At 39.6% G+C, this 21,928-nt stretch overlaps 1 protein-coding gene and 1 long non-coding RNA gene across 3 annotated transcripts in view; both read left to right on the forward strand.

The window, feature by feature from the left end:
* Positions 1-4,706: 4,706 nt before the first annotated feature.
* On the forward strand, positions 4,707-14,107 carry LOC123755370 (uncharacterized). Of its 2 annotated transcripts, none has more exons than XM_045737929.2 (2): positions 4,707-6,254; positions 11,294-14,107. In XM_045737929.2, the coding sequence occupies exon 1, from the start codon at positions 4,900-4,902 to the stop codon at positions 6,226-6,228; it is 1,329 nt and encodes a 442-aa protein (XP_045593885.1). In that variant the 5' UTR covers positions 4,707-4,899; the 3' UTR covers positions 6,229-6,254; positions 11,294-14,107. The 2 variants fall into 2 exon arrangements, with proteins under 2 accessions (XP_045593885.1, XP_045593886.1); XM_045737930.2 differs by lacking the exon at positions 4,707-6,254 and adding an exon at positions 7,564-9,850.
* Positions 14,108-14,983: 876 nt separating this feature from the next.
* Positions 14,984-21,928, forward strand: part of LOC123755565 (uncharacterized) — a 35,162-nt gene continuing 28,217 nt past the window's right edge. The window contains exon 1 of the long non-coding RNA XR_011229177.1: positions 14,984-17,748. This is a non-coding gene — a long non-coding RNA (uncharacterized lncRNA). The remainder of the gene's footprint in view (positions 17,749-21,928) is intronic.

Genomic DNA, 21,928 nt, shown 5'->3' on the forward strand with positions numbered 1-21,928 from the left:
AGGCACAAATAGTAAATACACACACACACACACACACACACACACACACACACACACACACACACACACACACACACACACACACACACACACACACACTTGTGGTTTTAAGTGTAGATATGATAGAGTCCAGTAGGCTCAGGAACCTGTACACCAGTTGATTGACAGTTGAGAGGCGGGACCAAAGAGCCAGAGCTCAACCCCCCGCAAGCACAAATAGGTGAGTATAAATAGGTGAGTACACTTCTACGCATACACAACAGCTACAGTGGGTCTCCCCCCCCCCCTTTCCCCCTTGTACCCCGACCCATCAGGGCTAATCTGTAATTGGAATCTACTGACGAACTAATGACTCTCTAAGTAATTAAACTTTCAGGAACAGGGTCGTAGTACTTGTCACAGGAGGCTAAAGATGTCACCCACCCCTCCCTCCCTCCCTCCCTCCTTCCATCCCACCTACTCTCTCTCTCTCTCTCTCTCTCTCTCTCTCTCTCTCTCTCTCTCTCTCTCTCTCTCTCTCTCTCTCTCTCTCTCTCTCTCTCTCTCTCTCTCTCTCTCTCTCTCTCTCTCTGTGCTTTGGGAGTAAAATGCTGAGGATGACTTGGATCAATATTAATCATGATACATACGACGTGTTATATAATTTATGAGACGATTAATCATTCTGTTTCCAAAAAGACACAAGATTATGTGACAATTAGAACAGTAAAAGGCTATATCTCTTCTTCCCCCATTTACTTTAAGCCAGCCAAATAATTCCCGTTGTCAGGGATAAGAAACATATGTATATATATATATATATATATATATATATATATATATATATATATATATATATATATATTTATATATATTCAGTTGTATATAGTCCTGGGGACCATTCAGGCTTGTTTGCATATGTACATATATATATATATATATATATATATATATATATATATATATATATATATATATATATATATATATATATATATATATATATATATATATATATATATATATTTATATATATATATATATATATATATATATATATATATATATATATACACATATATATACACTTCAGGCTTGTATTGAGGTCTCTTCAAGGTCGAACTAGTGACCCTCCACAGGAAGCAACCCCACAATAGTTGACTAAATCTTTGTTACCTATTTAATTGCTGCTAGGTAAATAGCCGCATTAGGTGAAAGGAAAGTGCGCAAAAAAAAAAACTGATGTGCAGTCAGATATCAAACCCGAGATCCCTGACTGCGTGTCGAGAACGAAGCCAACTGTGCTACGAACAGATATGACATAGAAATACTATATTCAGCCCTCTTTTTGGAACCGTTCAATAATTACACACTTCTCCGGCACTTGTTTTTTCTTCGAGTAGGGTCCATGAATTTCGCTGGATTCACTTGAGGGCCACCATCTCTAGTGGCCCTGGAGAGGGACATGAAGCCGGAGACTTGTCAAAGATTCCTCCACTTCCAATTGTTCCTCTGGATTTTTTCAACTGAATTTTCAAGTAAAATAATATTTTATTTTATTTTTTTTTGAGATATATACAAGAGTTGTTACATTCTTGTACAGCCACTAGTACGCGTAGCGTTTCGGGCAGGTCCCTGGAATACGATCCCCTGCCGCGAAGAATCGTTTTTTCATCCAAGTACACATTTTACTGTTGCGTTAAACAGAGGCTACAACTAAGGAATTGAACCCAGTAAATCCTCCCCGGCCAGGATACGAACCCATGACATAGCGCTCGCGGAACGCCAGGCGAGTGTCTTACCACAACACCACGGAGACTGGTCTATGGCGAATTCACCTATTCCAAGGGTTTGCAACCCTATGGGTGAAAAGGCATCTGTTTTCTGTCTTTCATTGTGTCTTGTTGAGCTTGAAATTGTTGTCTCTTGTATTTACTTGAATTTACCTGAAGGTCACTATCTCTCTAGTGGCCATGTTTCGTCAATAGTTCTCCGTTAATGATTCAGTTCTAACCAATCCTAATCTAGCTTAACCTGTCCTATTCGAATCTAACCTAACTTAACTTATCCTATATAACCAAATAGTTGGCATAGGAGGGGTATCGATAAGCCAAACAGGCTTTCTGTACCCGCTCTGAGCAATCAAGCCAGGGGGTTCATGTGAGAATTGAATAGTATATCAAACTATTTTCTGGTGGTGTCCGTTTTCTTTCAAAATTTGTCCTTGAGCTACAGAAAACGTAATCCTAAATAGCCCTAACTCTTGTACATTTGTATAATTTGCAGTAAAAGCACCGATGTTTAAGGTATTTCAATAGTAACACCATCAACTTTGGAAAGCCCTCACAAGTGAAATGTCATTTTCAATCAAATTCGTTCTGAGTTTGGGATATCAAAATAAAATATTACAGAAAATTAAGAAAACCGTTCACTTCAAATTGCGTGCGGTGCTTATAGGCCTTAAGTAGCTAGCCTATGTCTCGGAGTTAAGGATTAGCGCCCAGTAAATCCTCCCCGGCCAGGATACGAACCCAGGCCAATGCTCTCGCGAAACACCGAGCGAGTGTTTTACCACGAGGACTGCAACTTGTGTTTGTTTAAAGTTAGAATTGTGAACAAGTTCTGTCTGAATACATAGATGTGTTAAGATCATGAAGGAGTGTGCCGAGTTAAGTGACCTGAATAAGTTCAGTCATTGTCAAGTTCAATTTCAAGTTCAAGTATGTTTATTGAGACAAGAAAAAAATACATCTCAAAGGGATAGAGTAGTTTAGGCTATTTCTACCCCCCTGTCTGTATAATATTATTTTTTTCTTTTAATGCCTAGTGATTTAGGAGATTGTGTCATGACCTATATTTTGTGTATTTTGTATCCTTCAACAGATTATGCTGGTGTTTCCATTTTACTCAATTAACTCTTCCCAGTTATTTTAAATGAGGGAACAGACCGATAAGAAGTTGGAGACAGCCTCAAGAAACACGAGTCATAGCAAGTAGGAGAGATAACAAACTCTGTTACTAATACTCAAGAAATACCCAAATACTGTATCCAAAAATTATATATATTAATTACGTTTGTCTACTGTAGGTAAAGCAGACACTTTTGACTGTATTTTGAGACTAAGTTTTGGCTGGTTTATAGGCACTTAGAAATAAAAATGTAAGCCTAACAAACTCAAATGTAAATTTCCTATAGTATTTTCGTATCTATAAGTCGCATTTAAACTGAGACAACATCAACAACTCTACTGATTTTGTTACTTAGCTCCATACAAAGTGTTTTGCTTGATATAGGTCATAGGCTATAGATCTTCTAAAGTTCCCGTTTAAACTACTATCTTCAAAATCTTAAAATTCTGATTTTTTTTAAGATTTGTTTGATTTTAATGTTCTATAGGAGCTAGACCTTCATGTTTGAGGATCCCGGGTTCGATTCCCAGGAGGCACAACAATGGTTAGGCATGTTTCCTTTCACGTGATGCATCTGTTCACCTAGCAGGTACTAGGTACCGAGATGTTAGGTAACGGTTGTGGGGTTGCATCTTGGGGAAAGGTCAGCAGTTCGACCTTGGAGAAACTCGATACAAGTCTAAAGTGTATGTGTATATATATATATATATATATATATATATATATATATATATATATATATATATATATATATATATATATATATATATATATATATATTTGATGGTTACAAGATATACATGGGTTGATACAAAAATAATAATACAAAAAGGTGCTTAAAGGTTATGGATCTCTTGAAAAACACGACAATGGGAAACATTGATGAATGTCACAGACGGGTTCGATCATTGTTGCAAGTCAAACACTTCTTCGAATTCCTCTGAAGTTGGACTAGTGCCCAAGACGCAACAGGCATTTCCCCTCTGAATCACAACACTGAGGCGCTGGAACAAGAAACTTTTTGCTCTCTGATCTTTTGCAGCGCTGATCAATTTGTCCCCCCATTTCAATATATATATATATATCAATATATATATATATATATATATATATATATATATATATATATATATATTCACACACACAGGCTTCCTGTCCCCCAAGAAAAGAAATTATCTAACGTGATCCGGACTGTTTTGATCCCAATTCCTTTAATAGATATACCTAAGTATGTGTGTAAATCATGAAGAAATTAACACGTGATGAAAAATGTAACAATTTCAGACCACGAAGGAAGGATTAAGACAGGAATTTCCTTAAGTACTTTCGTATTTAATAATACATCTTCAGAAGGATCCTGTTAAAGATGCTCTATTAAATACGAAGGTACTTAAGAAAATTCCTGTCTTAATCCTTCCTTCGTGGTCTGACAGTGTCATACATAAGTATCTCTCTTTCTGGCCTCAGAAACAAACATGTTAGCTTAATTGCACGTTATTTAGAGCGAGTAATGAGGATTAGGAGTCGGGGAAGAGTTATGTTTACAAATCCGAATTCGCGACAAGAACGTCGCAACCCTCAGGGTGGGTAGTGTTGACGTCACACACCAGATGCCATCCTTTTCTTGCCTGTAATATGTGTTTTTGTATATAAATCTTTTCACCATATATGTTATAACTATTCTAAAAATATTTATATCAATAAGCACAATTTTCATATGAATAACTAATTATAAACCTGGACGTTTGTACACAAATTCAGAAGAAAATATACGACTCAACAACTCATCTGGCGAGGCCACCCACAGCTGTCTACAACCTACCCAGTTGCACATGTTGAGAGTTTACGGGAGTGTTTGTTGTGGTTGTGCTTCCCTGTGTCAAGCGGTAAACTACAGGCCGGGACTAATACACACTTCTGAGGCTGCGCTGATAATCTGGGGAAGCTTGCGGACTGTTACAGGAGTATAACTAGCCCTTGGAGGATCTAGACAGGGGAGCCCCCTAAAAGATGAAGGGCTCGCTTCCCCATCCGCAGCTGATTCTGCTGCTGCTGGTGTCTGCTGCTGCTGCTGTGGGCCAGCTCGCCTCCGCGTTACAAGTGTGTCACATACCGGAGAGTGTGGCCACACTCAAGGCCCCGGGTACGGTATTCTTCCGCACTGATGCCCAAACGCTGCAGATCACAATGACGGCTCCGTCGTGTGGCGTGTCCACTATGTATTCAGTAAACATGACTGAAGTGACTACAGGCCGCGTGGCTTTCCATGAGGCAAATAAACATAGACATTGGCACGAAATGAGTTTGATTAATTGTGGTAAGGTTTTCGTGAAAATTGGATTCAAGCTCATCCATCTGAAACTAAAATATACAAATAAGCCAAATATTTGTGATTTAAATGAAATTGAATTCAGCTTTGATAGGTCTACAGTCTTGGGCAGGGGTTGCAAAGAAGGTAAACTCGCTCTGTCTCAAGATCTATGTTTGTCAGTGATCTATGCACCATCGGTCGAGGTGGCCTTAGGTCCTAATCGTCATCCTGATCTTGGCAGCCTCACATTTCCCAGTCTTGATCATAAGGATGACTTTGGCGTCTTCACACTACCCAAGCTTGATCGTCAACCTGACCTTGGCGGCCTTGCGCTAGAACCTTTCCAAACGAAGACCGATCTTGATAAACTGTTTAGTGGCTTAAATGATGATAATTTTGCTTTTGCAACTTACAGCCCTCCTCCCTCGTATGAGGATGACATCGACTACTCGACCAGAGACAATGACTACCGCTACATTAACTTCAGCGGGGAAACCTTTACGCTTATATTAGTAGGTGTTCTTGCTTTTATAATTAGCCTTTGGTTCCGTGTGTGTCTTCGACGCCCTAGGGATAGAGTGCGACGCCTCGCAGCTGTTACAGTCATTAGAAACATTCACCCAACAGACCTCATGGCGGGTGCTGACCTTGAGGAGACACCGCAGGAACATCTTGATCCCCCACCGTCATATGCAGACGTTGTCAACGAGCTCCCCACCAGTCCATCCATGGATCTCCCGCCAGCATACTCGGACATTCAGAATGAACTCATACCTCCAGTCTGCTCTGAAATCAAAACAGATTCGACTCCCACAGAAGATACGCCATCGAGAAACCGCAACCCCGAGGAGGAGGCAAAAGAGGACCATAGCATCACTGAGTTTACCACAGTTTCCTCTCTCGTCACTGAGGCTCCGCTGGATTCGCAAGCCTCTGGGAGCAGTTCCTCCCCTCTGGTCCGAGTGTTGGCTTCACCTCGCGTCCTGAAGTCGCAGTATGCCTTCAGGCCATTGCGAGAGGAAGAGTAGTGTGATCTTCAACTGTCTTGCGTCGGGTAAGTGTGTATCCCAGCTGCGAGATTTGTTTGCAATGAATTAGTGTTATTGTTTATAATTTTTTCGCAGTAGATTGTATCATTAGGATGCGTCTCATCAATGCACTCTATCTCAATTTCTTATCCAATTTGCAACTCAGAAATTCTCGTTCCTAATATATAATGCATTCCTTTTCAGCCTTATTGCAATGTTAGTACCTATTTTTTACGTTAAAAAAATATTATCAACACTAAAATTACAGATATCGCTCATCTATCGCAATTTTTTTATTTTATTTGTCCCGGAGATGAAGTTTAATGGGATGCGCCACTCATCCTGTGAGTAAACAAACCGCCATAGTAACAGCACTGGACAGCTCTAACCCAGGATGACTACATGACATATAAAAGGAATAGGAGTTCAGGATAGAATCTAGGATAGAGGGACATTGAGGGAACCATGGCCAACCACTTGAACCATTGGAGATCGAACGCCGACCTGCAAGAAACGAGGCGTTTGTTGTACTGACCAGTCTAAGTGGCGGATTCTAGGAGTCTGGGGGTATTTATTAGCACATATGTCTGAGATGTGGATGGGTGAAAGAAAGAAAGATCTAAGGGTTCCAATTGTTCACGTGACGGGCAGGAAGCGTTACAGACTGAAAGGAAACAGAAGGCACACCCTAGCGAGGCAGAGAGGGGAAGCGAGCACTCCTTGATGAGACAAAGGGAGAACACACCCTGGAGAGGGGCTGGAGAACACACCCTCAGGGGGAGAGAGAGAGAGCAGACACTTAAGAATGTAAGAGCTTCAGGCATAATAGTAATAATTAAAACTGGTACAACTAACTGGACCGTGGGACAAGTTAAACCAAGATTGCCTAACTGTCACCGGTCATCTTTTTTTTTTTTTTTAGCTTAACGGTCCCGTTAAGAATGTATTTAATGTTATGGTTGTTTACCCCACTGTGAAAAAAATTGTCCCGCGAGTTTTCTAATGTTTACGCAACTTGTTACGAAGCCTGTACATCTTTCAACACTCATGGAGGCATTGTTTATATTTATTAGACAGCTTATGAACTTGGAAGCACTACGAGGTTGTTTATAACAATACTCCAAGCTCGTAAAATATTTAACGAATGTAGAAAAAGTTGCCATGATTAAGGAAAGATGTACAGATTTCGTAAATAAATGTATAAGTGCTTCATGAAAATCTGGAGTGCATTTAATGTAAAAAAAAAATATTTTTTCGGTAATTTCATTGTATTTGTATATACTAGAGTATGTAAATGTATAATATGTAAATAGGTGATTTCATACGCAGGAGCAATGAAGGGCGACCTGATATGTGTTAGTCTAACACTGGGTAGTATTAGACTATAGGGTAGTCTAACACTGGGTAGTATTAGACTACTGGCTAGTCTAACACTGGGTAGTATTAGACTATAGGGTAGTCTAACACTGGGTAGTATTAGACTACTGGCTAGTCTAACACTGGGTAGTATTAGACTACTGAGTAGTCTAATACCCTGATTAATGTAAGTACTATGGAACTTACATAGTAGACATAGTACTTACTAGAGAGAGTACAGAGACCGGCAGTTGCCTAGCATATAGTTTATGCTCGCTAAACGGTACTCAAATTATTCTATTAGCACAAGACATAATAATAATAATAATAATACGGCTGCAACAAAATGACATGGATGATAACATTATCTAGGTCTAACCTAACCTAAGCCCTAACGTAGCACTTATAGGCTTATGTTTACGTATTAAAATATCCTCGTTCGAAACTTATTTGCTTAAAATGATTACGTTATCATGATTCTTAAGACATAAGAGTATGGATCTCCTGAAACACCTCACAACTATATTCGTTAATTTTGTGTAAATTAGTCTAAGCTCTCAAAAAAACCGCCATAAAACAAACGCTTCCTGACTTTATGCTAAACTTTGCATCACATGCTATTGACGTCAGCGTCGGCAGATGCCAGATCTCGTAATCCGGATAAACTTCCAAGGATAGTGAGCCTTGCTTTGGACAAGTCTACCTTGATATGTAAGAATGATGTGTGTATAATTTTAAGAGATAGATACACATCTGTATGACACCGGATTGCATAGACCTTTTTGTTTTAAATGCTTAAATGCACATGCGCTCGTAGTCTGGCCATGGCGGGAGCCCGGGTGGCGACGTTGTCGTTGCTGGATATTGGCTCGCCTGCAGAGCGGTAGTGCAGATCATCTTTAGTAGTGATATTTAGCGGAAGTGAGGGCCCCGTATTTTGGTGTTCTCAATCGAGAGAACTCCAAGCTAAGGAGCGTAGATACTCGAGTGATGGGTGCTGGTCAGTGTCACGTCGGCCCGAGGGGGGCAACGTGCCTAAGGCTTACGTCTGGGTATTTCTTACCGGTAATGATATTATTATCTGGTTTCCACTGGGCAGTTTCTATGCCACAGCTGTACCCCATAAGTGGCAGAACCGTCAGATTGAACGAGTCGGAAATTATTCTCTGCCACAATGATCGGGATTATATGAAATTTACTGTGAGGTCTCGCAAGCAAGGATGCTGGATAAATGAATATTACGCTGTGAATGCAAGTCAATCTTCGGGAAAAAATCCAGAGTTACAAGACAGCAGTAGGCGGCAGTGGTACGAGATTAGTCTCTACACCACTGAGATCAGCTTTTGGATCAAACTAAACGGCAGAAAAATGCATCTTATACAGCGCAAATGGAAAGCTGCTAGAACGTGTAAAGAAAAGACTTTTACTCTAACTTTCAGTAGCACTGACACTATCCTCAGTAGCTATTCCTCGACACTAGTGGCCGCCCTGGTCATGGGAACTAAAAAGAGAAACGAATCTGAACTAAATATTGATACAATTATAAGTAAACTTGATTTCATAGAAACATTATCTGCAAAGGAAAAGAAATATATGAATACTCATGTTAGTACACATACTAGTAGCCCCAAGTTTATTAGCCACGATTTCCTGGGATTTGTTGCACTGTTCATCCCTCTTTTGGGACTATTGTGGTGTCTCAAGTTCATCTGGAACCCAAGGAAGATAGCGCTGCAGTACGTGAGGAGAGTCAGTATTGCCCGAGGAATTCCCTTACCTGAATCTGAAAGCGGCGTACCGCTTGTCTACACCAATCAGCAGCGGCAGCAGCAGCAGCAGCAACGAGACCTCCCTCCAGCTTATAATGACGTAAATCAAAGCGCTTCACCGCCTCCATACTCCGAAGTTGAACGTTTGCAGAGGCTTTTGAGTGAAATGCGTTCAGAACGAGTGAATACCGAAGACACTTCTCCGTCACAGGAAGAAATGAAAGAAATCAAGAAATCTGATCCGCCACAACCGGACTTCAGCCCGACGTTTGTCGAGACTTCATTAACAACACAACCGAGCTCCAAAACTGAGGAAGGCTCAGCAGAAGACGGCTGCAAGAGTGTAGAGTCACCCCTCCCCGACTCTAACTCTACAAACGAACCTGCAGCAGATGACAGCGCTTCCTCAGAAGCCCAGTCTGGCACCACAAGTCTCAGAACTGGATGGACCCGATTCGAAGACGAGTAGAATTTTAATCACTTCGGTTACTCTGAAGGTAATATATATGTGTACCCTTAAAACTAAGCTCAGGGTAATATATTGTATAGATTATATATTCGTTGCATTTACAAGGGAGAATATGAAAAGCTAAAGAGACCGAGAATGGAGGGGGAATATTGAGAAAAAAAATACAGTATTATACATTTACCTGTGAAGGCGAGAGGAGACATAATTTAAAAATTTTGGGTGCCTACCAGCTTCATTTTTTAGCGCAAGTAATCGGTTATTTATGCAGCTACCATAGATTATGTGAAGGGTTACATAATTTGTGTGAAGAGCTATGTGATACATAAAATCCCCATCCCGCAAGATAGTCATACATGGCCAGGTGATAAATAGCCCGTACTATACTGGAAAACTTTGAATGCATTACGAGGATATCTTCAAGAACATGAGCGTGGATAACGCAATTGCAAAGCTCCGAGTGCCTCATTCCGGTAGGTCTGAAGTGTGTGTAAGATCATGAGCCCTGATCACATAGTTTACACTTGGAGGGGGGCTCAGAATCTGGAGATTCGTCACTTACAGCCCACCGACTATTTTATTACTGCCACCCACTTAATATCACTCCCCCCGATGCTATATTACCCCCACTCACTACTTTATTACTCCCACCCACTTGTGCCACTTGAATCCACTGTTATATTACTCCCATCCTCTGTTGTATTACTCCCATCCTCTGTTGTATTACTCCAACCCACCATTGTATTATTGAACGTCGTGCAGTTCATTCATCACTGCATTACATATTCAACTGTCCTCCGAGAAGGCTGCATAATCAAACCTCTATTTCCCATTAGTTTAAACACTAACATATCTTAAAATTTACCGTCGCTTCTGAATCTGCTGTTGCTTCCTCTAACCATTACCTAGATGTTTTCCCACCTTAATGGTTGATCCTGGTTACCTTCTCATGCAAATGTTTATAATAAATATAATAGGGAGGATATTAGATATTAATAGAGTACTAAATATAACCGAGAATTGAACATGAAACATTTGCTAAATAGAATAGGTTTTAGAATCAGACAATTCTTTCATAAATTCTCTTTCCGGCTTGGTGCCGTCTTTTGATAATTCATACATTCTGGTTTGAAAATAGATCTGTTGATTTATGGAACAAAAAATAATAAACGTTTTATTACTGGATTGTTTCAGGTGTAGGTTAAACATATATGAACGAATGTGGGTGGGTATAAATGAGAACAGATTCTAATAGGCTTTCTGCTGTTTCCCGTTTCCTGTTTCTGCTTCTAACAGTTCGTGCGTATTGCCTTCAGGTCAAGATGACAACTTTTGACATCAATTTCCAGTTCATAATGCCTGCTCATTGACACTCTGGCTACCGGTCCCCAGATACAATGAATTAATAATTATAATATTTGTACACATGAAACTTTCATAACAAAGTTCTTCTAATATGTGACTTATTTTACAGGTACACATCGGCAGGTGACTTCATGAAGAACATGGCCACATGAAAATAGAAACAGTGCTTGACACATGGTTTGCTTCACTGTGCCCTACAAGCAGTGACGTGCGCAGAGATCCCATTACGGGTTTATTTATACACATTTCTATGTGTATCTAAACCAGATAATCAATAACAACTGAATTACCGAAGCCCTCACAAACTCAAGGAACAAGTTGTATTATTGCCTTCAAACCCCTTCTCAACAATAGTTGTATTCTTATGCTTCGAGTTACTCGTAGGAGAAATATATGATTTGTTCATTAACATTTAAAGACCAATCACTGGTGAATTATCATGTTTTGAAACTTCAATAATACCAAAGTCTTTGTGTTAATTTTTTGGTAACATTAACGTACAGTATTTTAATGTCGCCGGGACTTATTGAAACGCCAAATGGGGCATTCTGAATATAGACCTCTCTTAAGTTGATATCATGGAGACCTCTCTTAAGTTGATATCATGGAGACCTCTCTTAAGTTGATATCATGGAGAATACCTTATTTTTCATGTTGATAACAGTGAATATTTGTATTATATCCTCACATAAGCTCTATTACTCTGCATTAGCCTAGTTTTCCTTGCCAATTTCGCGACTTCAGTGAATAACAGTTTGTATATTAAGTTTATTCTACAAACACTGACTTTTATTTTGTCATTACATATGTGATTGTTTTAATAGTGTTTAGAGTGTAAGTGGCACTGTGTCCTGATGTCTGTAACGTGTCAGAGACATTGTGTCTAAGTCACTTTAGAAAAACACTTGCACTTAAAATATTGGATTACAATTAAACATGATTGTGATTGAATTATATTATACCTCTACATTGTGATTGGTTATGTGGCACAGCTGTAGCTATGTGTACCATGTAGGTGTAATCATTTGTACCGTGCTGCTGTAACTATGTGAACCATGCTGCTGCTGTAGTTGTGGGTACCATGCAGCTGTAGCCGTGTGTTCCATGTAGCTGTAGCCATGTGGACCATGTAGCTGTAGTCATGTGGACCTGTGTACCACGCATTTTTATTCTACTCAATGTACATAATAGTTAAACAGAAGAAAGGTGTTCACATTAAACATGGAACTCCTCTGGACAGGTGATTAAACTGAGGAGAGCCAACATGGAACAATACATAACATAGTGCAAGTGTTATGTATTTTGTTAATAACATTAATCCATTGCTATACTATGTATACTATGTATACTCTGTAATTACAAAGTCAATTGAAGGTTGTGCTCTAGAGAAGTGTCTGTAGCCTGAAAGTAGTGTTTTTATATTCAGATTTATTTTTAATGAGGAATGTAGACTTGTAAAAAATATGTGATGTTAACCGTGATTGGGGATGAAGCCTAAAAATCCCCTGTAAAAAGGGGAGAGGAAGCCTAAAAATCCCTCTAAAAGGGGGGAGGAAGCCTAAAAATCCCCTCTAAAAGGGGGGAAGAAGGGGAGTGGGGGTGGTGGACCGAAGGCTTACAAAAATAAGCCTAGTCCTATCAGCTGTATAATTCTATATTACACGGTTATCTTATCTTGAGATGATTTCGGGGCTTTTAGTGTCCCCGCGGCCCGGTCCTCAACCAGGCCTCCACCCCCAGGAAGCAGCCCGTGACAGCTGACTAACTCCCAGGTACCTATTTTACTGCTAGGTAACAGGGGCATAGGGTGAAAGAAACTCTGCCCATTGTTTCTCGCCGGCGCCTGGAATCGAACCCAGGACCACAGGATCACAAGTCCAGCGTGCTGTCCGCTCGGCCGACCGGCTCCCCAACAACACGGTGCCTGATACGAAATATGTGGGGACATACTACATATGTGGGGGCACCGACGCTATGTTCATCTTGCAGAACCACTTCCGGTGCACATGACCACCAAGTTCTTACAGGTGTTCACAGTACAGGTGTTTTGTTATGCCCCGGTTAGCAAACAAAAAAAAACCTAGTCACTTTGAATCCCCCACCCCCACCCCCGAAAAAATCCGTATACTGTATTACCAATTGTATTAACAAGGCCAATTATATTTACCCGGTTCTAAATGATTCGCTAACATTTTTTTTAATTGTATAATATTTCTGCATGGCGATCTGCTCCGCCTGAATTTATCTTAAAATTATTTCTTAGGAGTTCCTGAAGGCTGAGTTCTAGTGAGAGAATTATATGCAATTGATTTAATAAGATGTTTATGGTCAGGTGTCATCAATGACTCAAGAAGACAATATTATGGGTAATTTGCTAAATATGACCACAATTACAAGAAAACTGTATGCGCGCTTTTGACCCATGCGAGGCAGCTCGTACTGGCCTCATGCGAGGCAGCTCGTACTGGCCCCATGCGAGGCAGCTCGTACTGGCGCCATGCGAGGCAGCTCGTACTGGCCCCATGCGAGGCAGCTCGTACTGGCCCCATGCGAGGCAGCTCGTACTGGCCCCATGCGAGGCAGCTCGTACTGGCCCCATGCGAGGCAGCTCGTACTGGCCCCATGCGAGGCAGCTCGTACTGGCCCCATGCGACGCTGCCCGTATTTAATAACGGAAGTATAAGACACGGACATTTTAGGCAGGGTTTAACCCTACGTTTAGTGATGCTTTAAAGAAATGGGCAGAAATCTGAAACTGAAATATACTAAAATTTCTGCATCTTGTAGATGCAGAAATAATGGGGGAATAATGGTAAAATAGGTTTTGTTTCTGCAGGTTTCATGTTATTCTGACATATATATCTCTTGTACCAATTTCACATTCAGTGACCTTTTTCCCATCGTAAAATGTTGTGATATTCAATATGATTGTAATTCGCTTACCTATTACCCAAAAATTAGAGCAGTGACTATGGATGGAACGGACAGAAGTATGGAGTTACACCTCAAAAATCATTTTGTTCCTTTGAGTCATTTGTCCTTTAATCAGATCATCGGTAAATCTGAAACTCTGAATTAGCTCGGACTATATGCCTACTCTGGTATTGGAATTCTGAATGGTTTTTACGAACTCTTGAGTCTTCTGCAACACATGCGGTAATCTCTTGCCATTCTAGCCTAATGCTTTATTTTGATAATTAATTGACGCTTGTAATCTGAGAAGTATGATCAAAGATGTTGGTGTAACTATGTTTGAGTCTGAAACAGAATATATATATATATATATATATATATATATATATATATATATATATATATATATATATATATATATATGTCGTACCTAGTAGCCAGAACGCACTTCTCAGCCTACTATGCAAGGCCCGATTTGCCTAATAAGCCAAGTATTCATGAATTAATTGTTTTTCGACTACCTAACCTAACCTAACTTAACTTTTTCGGCTACCTAACCTAACCTAACCTATAAAGATAGGTTAGGTTAGGTTAAGTAGGGTTGGTTAGGTTCGGTCATATAGCTACGTTAATGTTAACTCCAATTAAAAAAAATTGACCTCATACATAATGAAATGGGTAGCTTTATCATTTCATAAGAAAAAAAATAGAGAAAATATATTAATTCATGAAACTTGGCTTATTAGGCAAATCGGGCCTTGCATTGTAGGCTGAGAAGTGCGTTCTGGCTACTAGGTACGACATATATATATATATATATATATATATATATATATATATATATATATATATATATATATATATATATATGTCGTACCTAATAGCCAGAACGCACTTCTCAGCCTACTATTCAAGGCCCGATTTGCCTAATAAGCCAAGTTTTCATGAATTAATGTTTTTTCGTCTACCTAACCTACCTAACCTAACCTAACCTAGCTTTTTTTGGCTACCTATCCTAACCTTACCTATAAATATAGGTTAGGTTAGGTTAGGTAGGGTTGGTTAGGTTCGGTCATATATCTACGTTAATTTTAACTCCAATAAAAAAAAATTGACCTCATACATAGAGAAAAGGGTTGCTTTATCATTTCATAAGAAAAAAATTATAGTAAATATATTAATTCAGGAAAACTTGGCTTGTTAGGCAAATCGGGCCTTGAATAGTAGGCTGAGAAGTGAGTTCTGGCTACTAGGTACGACATATATATATATATATATATATATATATATATATATATATATATATATATATATATATATATATATATATAATTGGTACCACCTCTGGTGCAAGTGTAGGGACCCATAGCCTCGGAGAAGAAAAAAATGAGTACCCAGAGACGACCTTGTGGATCCTCACTGAACACTTTGATATTTTCTTCTACCACCCCTATTCTTTTGGTATATTTGTGTGTGTATATATATATATATATATATATATATATATATATATATATACATATATATATATATGTCGTACCTAGTAGCCAGAACGCACTTCTCAGCCTACTATGCAAGGCCCGATTTGCCTAATAAGCCAAGTTTTCATGAATTAATATATTTTCTCTAATTTTTCTCTTATGAAATGATAAAGCTATCCATTTCATTATGTATGAGGTCGATTTTTTTTTATTGGAGTTAAAATTAACGTAGATATATGACCAACCCTACCTAACCTAACCTAATCTATCTCTATAGGTTAGGTTAGGTTAGGTTAGGTAGCCGAAAAAGTTAGGTTAGGTTAGGTTAGGTAGGTTAGGTAGTCGAAAAACAATTAATTCGTGAAAACTTAGCTTACTATGCAAATTGGGCCTTGCATAGTAGGCTGAGAAGTGCGTTCTGGCTACTAGGTACGACATATATATATATATATATATATATATATATATATATATATATATATATATATGAACTGTGATGTCATGATATAAAACATAAACAAACTCATAAATGTAATCTATATTTATAGCAGATATTCTGCTATATGTAAATTTCTCATAATTTGGAAAGTTAATTTTATTCTGAGGTCAAGAATGTATTCATTTCGTATTTGCTTTCTTACGACTTTACATAATTATTTACACTTGTTATGTAATTACATTATATTATATATTTCCAGTTTTAAAGCTGATTATTTGTAACCTGGTTGTGACTACTTCATATTCTAGAAAGGTTAACTTATATGCTTTGTGAACTACAAGAATACTCAAACAATTTTACATCTTATGTATTCCTTTGTTACACATTTTATAATTACTGTGTATGGATTCAATTTTATTTAATTTATATGGGTAGTGTGAATGTAATCTTATATACGCTATGTAATACAAGGTGTGGTGTAATCTGATGATATGCGCTATACAAATACTAAGTATTGTATAGATGTTGTATACATAGATGTATATGCAGATGTTGTATAGATAGACTTTGTAAAGGCATTTGATAAGTGTGACCATTGAGTTATAGCCCATAACATGAGATCAATAGGAATAACGGGTAAAATGTTGGATTTAAAATGTTCTGTCAAACAGAACGCAAAGAGTAACAGTCAATCAAATAAGACCCAGTCCAAGTGCAGCGAAAAACTCCGTATTCCAGGGCGCAGTCCTTGTACCAGTGTTTTTTTTCTTATTCTTATATCAGATATAAGCGAAAATACAATTGACAGTTTCGATTCATCTTTTGCAGATGATACAAAAATCAGCATGAAAATTTCCTATGCTAAAAACACTGAAAAACGACAAGCCGATGTTAATCAAATCTTCGATTGAGGCCACGGAAAATAACGTGTTTAACAGCGATAATTTCCAAGTACTTAGGTATGGTGGAAATGATGAGCTTAAACGAAATACAGGGAACAAGACGCAATCAGACCTACTCATAGAAGGAAAAGAACATGTAAAAATTCTGGGAATTATGATGTCTGACGACCTGACATTTAGTAAACATAACCAAGCAAATATAGCGGCGGCCATTAAATGATAGGATGGATTATGAGAATCCAGAAATCCCACAGCAACGATAATTCTGTTTAAATCACTTGTGCTGTCCCGTCTTGAGTACTGCTCAGCATTCACTTTCCCTTTCAAAGCAGGAGAGATTTCTGAAATAGAGCGAATACATATACGGTACGCATAGACGCAATAAGTCACCTAAATTATTGGGACCGTCTCAAAGCTTTCAAAATGTACTCTCGAAAGAAGACGAGAAAGAGATAAAATAATATATACATGAAGATACTGGAAGGCTAGGTTCCAAATTTTCACAGTAGAATAACAAGATACTGGAGCAAAAATTAAGGGAGGAAATGCAAAATGGAACCAATGAGGAGTAGAAGTGCAATAGGTACAATAAAAGAGAATTGTATAAACATCAGAGGTGGCTGTTCAGTACTCTCCTAACAAGCATTAGCATTAGAAATATTGCCGGAATGATGGTTGACTTTTTCCAAGGGCTATTAGATAGGTTCCCCCATGAAGTGCCGGACCAACCTGGTTGTAGTGGATACGCGGGCCTGCGGTCTGCTCCAAGGAACAGTGTTGGACTGTCCCCAGGCCGGGGTCGGGGTAGAACTCCCGAAACACTCTTTAGGTAAGATCTAGGCATGTTGTGGTGTAATCTGATGATATACGCTGTGCAAATATGGGGTGTGGATGTAAATGATTGTTTTACAATTACAGGGTGTGGATGTAATCCACATTCTGTAATTGAGGATAATATACAACAAGAGGATGTGGATATTATTCAAGTAGAGGATGTGGATATTATTCAAGCAGAGGGTGTGGATGTAATTTCGTTGTACTAATGAGCTCTATACTGTGCGTTTTTAGTTTCTTATTTCTCATTTTCTGTATTAAGATGTATTATTTGAGAGGATAGACTGAATCAACAACGCTGCCGATAAGTTCGGTAGTCTGCTTACGGTCGTACGATTCTGATTTGGCTAAACTATTTAAAATTTGATACGCCAGATCGTGAGATCAGGCTACTGTATTGGCCATGACGGAGCAGAGTACAGAGAACCTGGGGCCAGATTCACGAAACAGTTACGCAAGTACCTACGAACGTGTACATCTTTCCTCAATCTTTGACGGCTTTGTTTACAATTATTAAACAGTTAATAAGCTCCGAAGCACCAGGAGGCTATTTATAAGAATAACAACAGTTGATTGGAAAGTTTTCATGCTTGTATACTGTTTAATAAATGTAAACAAAGCCGTCAAAGATTGAGGAAAGATGTACACGTTCGTAATTACTTGCGTAACTGCTTCGTGAATCTGGCCCCTGTGCTGGTCAACTGACTGTAAACGCTAATTTCAGATTCTTGACCAGGACCAGGATTCATTAAGCAGTTAGACAAGTACTTACATCTTCTCTCAATCTTTAGCGGCTTTGTTTACATATATTAAAACAGTTTATGAGCTCAGAAGCACTAGGAGGCTGTTTATAACACTTCACCCCTTTGATTAGGAAATTTCGATTAGACTGTTTCATAAATGTAAACAAAGCCGCCACATATTTTGAAAAGATGTGTAGTTTTCTAAGTAGATATGGTTGTTGAATCATGCCCCCCAGGATTAATCAGTCATATACGCAAGCACTTACGAACTGTATTCATCTTTCCTCGATCATGACGGCTTAGTCTGTATTTCTTAGGCAGTTTAGGTGCTCCCCAAATTTGCCACCCAAGGTTATTACGTTTATGGACAACCTCGTAGCGCTTCGGAACTCTTAAACTGTTTATTAAATGCAAGTTAACCCCGCCAGGATTGCAGAAAGATCAACAAGTTTCGTAACTGAATACTTTTAGTGCTTGACGAATCGCGAACCAGCTCCAGGGGGCATGACGGTTTTACAAATTGCGAGACCTGACAGCATCTCCTAGAACACGCAAAACAAGCTGTTAGGCTGAAAACGGAGGATGTTTGTGTTGTGTTGGGTGACAACGGAGGATGTGTTGTGTTGGGTGACAACGGAGGATGTGTTGTGTTATGTGAAAACGGAGGATGTTTGTGTTGTGTTGGGTGAAAACGGGGGATATTTGTGTTGTGTTGGGTGAAAACGGGGGATGTTTGTGTTGTGTTGGGTGAAAACGGAGGATGTTTGTGTTGTGTTGGGTGAAAACGAAGGATGTTTGTGTTGTGTTGGGTGAAAACGGAGGATGTTTGTGCTGTGTTGGGTGACAACGGAGGATGTTTGTGTTGTGTTGGGTGACAACGGAGGATGCTTGTGTTGTGTTGGGTGAAAACGAGGGATGTTTGTGTTGTGTTGCATGAAAACGGGGGATGTTTGTGTTGTGTTGGGTGAAAACGGGGGATGTTTGTGTTGTGTTGGATGAAAACGGGGGATGTTTGTGTTGTGTTGGGTGAAAACGGAGGATGTTTGTGTTGTGTTGGGTGAAAACGGAGGATGTTTGTGTTGTTGGATGAAAACGAAGGATGTTATGTTGTGTTGGGTGATAACGGAGGATGTTTGTGTTGTGTTGGGTGACAACGGAGGATGTGTTGTGTTTGGTGACAACAGAGGATGTGTTGTGTTGGGTGACAACGGAGGATGTGTTGTGTTGGGTGACAACGGAGGATGTGTTGTGTTGGGTGACAACGGAGGATGTGTTGTGTTGGGTGACAACGGAGGATGTGTTGTGTTGGGTGACAACGGAGGATGTGTTGTGTTGGGTGACAACGGAGGATGTTTGTGTTATGTTGGGTGAAAACCGAGGATGTTTGTGTTGTGTTGGGTGAAAACGGAGGATGTTTGTGTTGTGTTAGGTGAAAACGGAGGATGTTTGTGTTGTGTTGGGTGAAAACGGAGGATGTTTGTTGTGTGTTGTTTAAAAGCAGGATGTTTTCAAGCAAACATCTATCTTGTGAATTATCTACAATTGCTTCCCCTGCGCCAACCCTTATGTGACCATGTCGTTAATTTCGAACGCTGTTTTTACCTGATAAACACGTTCTTGTTCTCAAACACATTGAGCATTTTACAGTGAAACAGTTTATTATACTTTGCAGTTTTATCTGCCTGTGTTACATACACCTGTCTTACATACACAGGTGTATGTAAACACCTGTAAGACAGGAGAGGAATAATAACCTATTTATCTAGCGAGTCATGGAAACCCTTTTGTTTTCGTCAGATGACGTCATTGAATATCCTCTGCTTTTGGCATTCTTCCCGTTTATCATTATCTACTGTTATTACTAGAGATAAAGCTTGAATATTAATATATATATATATGTGTGTTTTGAACGCTGGACCCATACACTAATAACATAAGATACCATAAACAAGAATGATAAGTGTAGCCTAGGGGGGAAGAAATTTACACGATCTTCACTAAGGTTACGATTTGAAGTATGATCTAAGGTACAAAGGTGACTCTAACACTGTACAATCACCTTTGTAACATATGTTGATGTATTTGATGATACATCAACACATCAGCATTGAGGTCCTGCCCAACAAGCATACACGGCTTAACTACAGCATTGTAACCGTTGCCACAACGTCATGCTTTTGCTGGGTGAACAGCCCGTTCACGGCGAGCGTTCCCAACGTCAAGAAACTGGCGTATTAAAGTGCCCTGTCCTAACCTACCAAGAAGACCCACGAAGAGAGATAAAAGGGATATTATGTCAATTTCGCGAGCCTCTATCAGAGTGGTGAGTCCATTGCTGTGGGCCGCGGTAACCTTTGCACTTTCGATAACATTATGGGTATTGTGTACTTCGATAACATCGTGTATTAACTGAGCTAAACACACAGTAACCGGTTGTGGGATACGGTAGAAGCGGTTGTGGTGGCAGATGTTAGAAGCAGGTGTAGTGGAGGCAGATGTTAGAAGCAGGTGTAGTGGAGGCAGATGGTAGAAGCAGGTGTAGTGGTGGCAGATGTTAGAAGCAGGTGTAGTGGTGGCAGATGTTAGAAGCAGGTGTAGTGGAGGCAGATGTTAGAAGCAGGTGTAGTGGAGGCAGATGGTAGAAGCAGGTGTAGTGGTGGCAGATGTTAGAAGCAGGTGTAGTGGTGGCAGATGTTAGAAGCAGGTGTAGTGGTGGCAGATGTTAGAAGCAGGTGTAGTGGTGGCAGATGTTAGAAGCAGGTGTAGTGGTGGCAGATGTTAGAAGCAGGTGTAGTGGTGGCAGATGTTAGAAGCAGGTGTAGTGGTGGCAGATGTTAGAAGCAGGTGTAGTGGTGGCAGATGTTAGAAGCAGGTGTAGTGGTGGCAGATGGTAGAACCAGTTGTTGTGGTAGCAGATGGTAGAACCAGTTGTAGTGGTAGCAGATGGTAGAACCAGTTGTAGTGGTGGCAGATGGTAGAACCAGTTGTTGTGGTGGCAGATGGTAGAACCAGTTGTAGTGGTGGCAGATGGTAGAACCAGTTGTTGTGGTGGCAGATGGTAGAACCAGTTGTTGTGGTGGCAGATGGTAGAACCAGTTGTTGTGGTGGCAAATAGAAGAATCCTTGACCTCAAGGCTGTGAACCTAAGCCGTGTAAAGCAGTCTTATTAACCCGTTCTGGACTGCATTTCCCAGACTGTGTGTACTAGTACTTCTTGCTGCCTCAAAGAGGTCTTCGTCCTCTTTGATCCCTGTTTAAAAACAAATTTATGTTGAAAATTATATAGAAGTTTAAAATGAATAAAACCGCTAGTCATTAAATTATAATTGAAGGCTGGGTAAATATTAGGACAAAGCGTAAATACAGTATGATTGTATCGAAGTTAACAAAATATACATTTTACAGCATTTTGATAGGCTTGCATAACGAATT

This window comes from Procambarus clarkii, chromosome 20, assembly GCF_040958095.1.
Source record: "Procambarus clarkii isolate CNS0578487 chromosome 20, FALCON_Pclarkii_2.0, whole genome shotgun sequence".
Classification (NCBI taxonomy): Eukaryota; Metazoa; Arthropoda; class Malacostraca; order Decapoda; family Cambaridae; genus Procambarus; species Procambarus clarkii.